Source organism: Suillus discolor, assembly GCF_016758755.1.
Source record: "Suillus discolor strain FC423 chromosome Unknown F5147scaffold_46, whole genome shotgun sequence".
NCBI lineage: Eukaryota > Fungi > Basidiomycota > Agaricomycetes > Boletales > Suillaceae > Suillus > Suillus discolor.
The window spans coordinates 330663-336662 of record NW_024541293.1 but is presented as its reverse complement, the minus strand read 5'-3'; the positions used below and the strand labels follow the sequence as shown (position 1 = coordinate 336662).

Below are 6000 nucleotides of genomic sequence, written 5' to 3'. Positions count from 1 at the left end.
CGGCTAGAGTTTGACAAAACTCGGGTAAGGCCTGCAAGAACAGCCACCAGAACATGCGGCACACTCGGCATCGTAGCGGACTTGGAAAAATTATGCCTGCTGCTCGACCACGACCTCCTCGTCGTTCTGCACGACTCAAAGCACTGCAGACACCCTTTCGAAAAGAGAGATTCTCCATGGACCAAATGTCAGGGCCTGTCACCCGTGGAAGGGGTGGCAAGTCTCGAGGTTCGCTGAAGTACTACCGGCCCAGATCAGCCCAAGTTTCAGATACAATGGCTATCTGCTCCCTTCCGCACCCAGAAGGTCGTCGACTACCTCCGTGACCACTCAGCTGATTGTCGGATATTATTCCCCTCTGAAGTAAAACAATCACACCCTGATGATGGCCGCCCCTGGCCAAAGATAAAGTCTCAATCTGCGCTATCATTGCCAAGCATGTCTTTGAGGACGATGGTGACTATACAGACCACTATGCAAATGCACCGGATAAATTCCGAGACTCTACGAACAATCACATCCAGGCGTAAGTTTGTCTGATAGTCCTCCCCCTATGTACTAACATCTATTTAAAGTCTCAAAAAAAAATATCGTGAATGCCACGATCGATTGCATGCCACTGGTGCTGGTGTTGTGCCGCAGGACGAACACGCTCCCCAGAATTTACGTGGTATGTATCCCTTTCATATTTAAGATAGTCTAACTGACAAATTTCACAGCGCAGGTACTCAAAGAATTTCCGTGGTACTGACAATCTTGCTATCATTTTGAGGGGGAATCCGGCATTGTCCTCTCGAACGGTTTCATCACGCCCGGGAACGGACCACGCCGCCAATTTTTTTTCAATCTCACATTCAGCTGGGAGCTCATACTCTAATGGCTCAAATTCTGGAAAGCACTCAGTATGGCTATGCCCCTGGCACTCATCCTCAGCCTAATCTTGCCAGTGCTAATAATCCTTCTGGCGCTCATCCTTCTTCCGGTGCTCATCCTCCTCCCGGTGCTCATCCTTCTTCCGGTGCTCATCCTCCTCCCGGTGCTCATCCTTCTTCCGGTGCTCATCCTCCTCCCGGCGCTCATTCTCCTCCCGGCACTTATCCTCCTCCCGGCGCTCATCCTCCTCCCGGCGCTCATCCTCCCTCCCGGCGCTCATCCTCCTCCCGGTACTTATCCTCCTCCTGGTACTCATCCTCCTCCCGGTACTTATCCTCCCGGCACTTATGCTGCTCCCGGTAGTCACTATGGATTCAGTCACGCCCCTCAGCCCTATCAGATGGGCTACCATGAGGAGCATGCCCAGCACCCCCGGTATCATACTCAATCTCACAGCACGCCTCCCCCCTCTGACTCTCCTCTCGACGAGGATGAGGACATCAACATGCTAGATTATTCTACCCTTCCCAATGATGGGGAGGGGACAGATTTTTCATTTGGTGACCTACAGCCACGCAATCACCCTGTGATGCCTGATTACCTGGGACGAACCTAATGTCATCATCCTGGATAGTCCACCTAAGTCTAGACCTGCAAGATCGAAGCGACCACCTCCTCCATCGTCCCTGTCGCTGTCCCCGTCCCCGTCCCCATCCCCCTCTATCACTCCCCCACCAAAATCAGACTTCATTCTACCGCCAAAATCGCAAACTTCCCACCGCGACAGTCGCAGTTCCTTTGCGCTCGCTGATCCGAAGAAACGTCCGGGCATGGCGTCACCCACGCCTGTCTCTCGCCGCTCTTCAGAGAAACGTCCAGGGCACGGCATCACCCAAGCCTGTCTCTCGCCGCTCTTCAGGGTCATCCTTGCAGTCTAGACTGTCGACGTCATCGGCGCCTGCAGCGATGTCTCCGACATCTAAAGCTGCGTCCTCCACGGGCAAACAGCAAGCAGACGAAGAAGGCACGGTCCGATATTCAGAGCCAAGTTGATCTGATCAAGGACGAGATTGGGAACGCGCAGTCGGATAGGATTACGAGGGAGGAGCTGAAGAACGAGCGATACATGCTGAAGTATAATCTTGCGCGTCAGGTAAGCGAGCACAGATTCCTCAAGACCGAACGTGCCGACGAATGTGTGGAAGCTGCTGCTGCCCATCAACGTTCTTTGGAGGCAAAGGCCTCCGAGATCCGCCTCTGCGAGGCAGAGGCCAAGATGCATGATGCATTGGCACATGCACATGCTGAGGAGGCAACAACGCTCCGCCTCAAGATTGAACTTGCTCGGCTTACTAATCCTTCTGGGTCTTGAGGGTGTGCTATCCTGCTGTTCATACTGCTCATATGTTACACATGTTACTTTCTGTTACATTGATCTTTGTGTGTACTAGCTTGCCAATAGAATCTGCAACTATTCCTACTCTCCTCTCCTTTGTGCCCCTGAGTGAGGACTGTCCAATAACAAATCTTTCAACATCTCTCTATGAATGTGACCAGGTGTCCCTTCATACAACCTATCACCCACCTGCCCATTCCCATCTGGTCCTTCATCTTCACCATGAGCAATATTATTGTCCTCCTGACAAGCCCATTTCACTGAGCCCCTGTTCCCTGTAAGATTGTGCTTTTCTTCAAAACGGATTATCATGTTGTGAAGTATCAAACAACACTGAATCCAATGGACAGCTGCCTGCAGGTCCTCTGCTGAATTGATATTCTGTCGAAGATCTCGAAGAGATTGGAACCGCCCTTTCAATGCAGAAAATGCGTGTTCGACACGGACACGGACCTAAATAAAATTAAAATGAAGAAAAATCAGGAGAAAAAAATATACAAACTTTGGAAAGATAATAATTGAAGGTCCTCTGATTTGCTGTTAGTTGTCCATTGCGGGGCTTCCTTGAAAGGAGGAATACACCAGGTGTTCAGTGGGTAAGCACTGTCTGCCCAGATCCAGTGATCAGCTGGCAGAAGTGTGTCGTGCTCTTGATAGATACGAGTGGATTTAAATGCATATGCATCATGGACACTTCCAGGGTGACCAAGAGCATAATCAACTATAAGAAGATTATGAGGCATAATGACTGCCTTGAATTTTTTTAATTTTTTAATCATAAAAATAAAAATAAAAAACTCACTTGACAACCAAGGGAATACTTAGATTTCCTATCATAAAAAGCCTCATGGAAAAAGCCTGGAGTTGCATACAGATCAACTGTGGTCCCATCAACAGCTAGGATCCCATTCTTCCACTCAGGGCAAGTGGTAGCCTTTGCACTATACTGCCGAGCAAGCTCAAAATCCTTTGAGTCGTGGGGAGGGAAGACCATGAAGGCATCATGCTGGTCAAGCAGTGCGACCATTACACGATTAGTACAGTTGACAACAGAGCCAACACTAACGCCTGCCCATTGAGACACATCCACTAGAGAGATGGAATTGCCATAGTGGCCAGCACGGTTGAGAAAAATTGCAAGTTGAATAGCAACAGGAAGCTGGGGGTTGTTTGAGTTATTGTGAAAAATAGGATGGCCAGAGATTAGATCAAGGATGTCGTCAAAGATTTCTGGGTCCACGCGTAATTTATGACGAAATAAAAGAGGGCGATGTTCTCCAAAATGAACAAGAAGGTGGAGCTGCGGGGCCCTTGGGAGAGGTTCCTTGGGCCTGTGGAGTACACGAGCCCTTAAAACTTCATCCCGGAGAGTCGAAATAGCATCTTGGAGGCGGTTGTAGTGGGCAAGAACATAGTCATCAGAAAAGTCAGATGAGTCGTCAGATAAGCCAGAGAGGACTGGAGAAAGAGGTGAGGGAGGGGTAATCATGACATTTAAGAAAATATCAAGCTCTGAGTCATGGGTAAGATCAAAAGATTCAAAACTTGAGATAGAGTCCATAGAGTCATCATCTTCCATGACTTGCTGATATCTTGCCCTGGCTACCACAAGGGCAGTCTGGTCAATATCATTCAGCATCTGTGCATGGTTGGATTGACGAGGCATGATGGGGATCAAGGGTATCAAAACCCCTATCTGGTGTGCATATGTGACGTAGATTTCAGCGGAGTTTAAAATTTCGGAATAGTCCGGTGTTTCATCTCACGTCGTAAGTTGGTGTCGTTCTCGATCTCACCTCGCACCTTGGTCCTCAGCACCCAGCACTTAGGACACAGGCCTCAGGCCCATCATGGTCATTACCTTATCAGATGTCATGCATGCAAGGTAAGTGATTTTGTGCTTTTCTTGAGCTCACTAACTTTTGCTCTTCTCTAGTTCTATTTTAGTCTTATCAGATGCAGACCCACCTGACCAGCAGCGCCTCATTTTCGCTGGCAAGTCGAAGACCGATCACGTTGGAGGTGGAGTCTTCTGACACCATTGACAAGTCCCTCCTCCTCCTCTTCCTCCTCCTCCCCCCGGCCGCTTAACCGTCGAGTCTCTCGTTTCTGCGGAGGGACGCAGATCTTCGTCAAGTCCTCTTCCTCCTCCTCCCCCCGGCCGCTTAACCGTCGCGTCTCTCATTTCTGCAGAGGGATGCAGATCTTCATCAAGTCCCTCCTCCTCACATCTCCTTGCTGGTCTTTTTTGCGAGAAGGAGATACTAATTTTGATGTTTGGTCTTGATGCTGCTGGTAAGACTATCCTGTATAAGCTCAAATTGTAACTACCATCGTATTCAACGTTGAAACTGTCAAATATAAGAACATTTCTTTATGATACTTGTGCAGTTTCCCCATCGCATGCTTCGCAAATCCTAAGTGTTGTTTGAATGTCCGACGTCGTGCCGATGTGCGCCGCGTATTACTCAGCTGTGTTACTTTCAACCTTAATTGAGTTTTGTCCAACTCCAGCCGAGAGTTAGCGAGCTTTAGCGATGTTTTAATTTCTACTCTGAGTACCACTAGTACTCATTAGCCCCACTCAATTCCATTTTATTTTTCCCATTTTATTTTTTGCAAGTGATATATGAGTGACAGATGGTGAGAAATAAAATGAGTTCTAATTGAGGTCGACCATTTTATTTTATTTCTGAAGTACAGCGGTGCGCGCTGAGATTAGAATATGCCGAGGCGGCACATTAAACGACGCAGCGTGAAGGCTTGAAGTCCAACGCGGCCACGCCGACAGTCATGGATGACGGATTCCAGTGGACATTCCCCGCCGAACACACATACCCAGGAGTGGTCTGCAGCCAGTGCTGCCCAAGGCCGAGAAGTTTGTCGTCGTCGTCTTCTGCTGCAGCCAGTTGTGCAATGGCCAGGAACTCGAGTTGTTTAGCTGGAGACTGATGGTGCTTTGGGGGCTTGCGTCCGAGACGTCGTAGACGTGCCATGACGTATGATGCATTGACGATTGTAGGTACTGGAGACAAGTAGCATTTCCGCGCTCGCATTGTTGAAACTCCGCAATGACGAGCGCCGAACAACATACCTGCAGTCCAATATATCATTTTATTTTTTGTTCCCCACGGCAATCTACACTCACTCGCTAAAAAATAAAATGAGGAAAATAAAATGGAATTGAGTGGGGCTATTGCCCATGGACGGCCAACTTCATTAATATGTCTACTAATAATTAGACAATATCAAATTCTTCACAATTGGCCTGATCCTCGTGCTATCTCGTGATCTGCATACCAAGCCCGATCAGTGTGCGGTAAGTTTGGTCCCAGGGATACTCATCATCGTGGTCTCAGGGACTATTCCTTCTCTCCCAACAGCCCTCGCCTTCAAACAATCAGAATTCCAAACATGCTCCCAGTCCGGTTTCTGTCGCAGATGACGCGCCATCGCAGCATGATCTCAAAAATGTTCATCGTCATGGAACTCCTCATACTCAATCAAAACCCCAGAACCTAGCCCTCATCAACCAGGGTTCATCACTATAAGCGTTCACTCGCCCATCTATCTCAACGTCAAATTCGTGTTTGATGTTATTATACACGAGGATTGCATTGTGCACGTGCGAATAGATGAAGAAGACGGACTGAGAAAACAGTATAGCGAAGTTGCTCAGTGGACGGAGAACCTTTGTTGAGTGATGGTCTCTGGATGATTGACAGGGAAAC

The 6000-nt window shown here is 48.5% G+C and overlaps 1 protein-coding gene across 1 annotated transcript; it reads left to right on the top strand.

Moving 5' to 3' along the window:
- Nucleotides 1-92: 92 nt before the first annotated feature.
- Nucleotides 93-751, top strand: F5147DRAFT_776234 (uncharacterized protein; the record flags this gene model as incomplete). Its single annotated transcript, XM_041441827.1, has 4 exons — nt 93-228; nt 406-526; nt 576-670; nt 720-751. The coding sequence occupies 4 exons, from the start codon at nt 93-95 to the stop codon at nt 749-751; spliced, it is 384 nt and encodes a 127-aa protein (XP_041290347.1).
- Between the last annotated feature and the right edge of the window lie 5249 nt (nt 752-6000).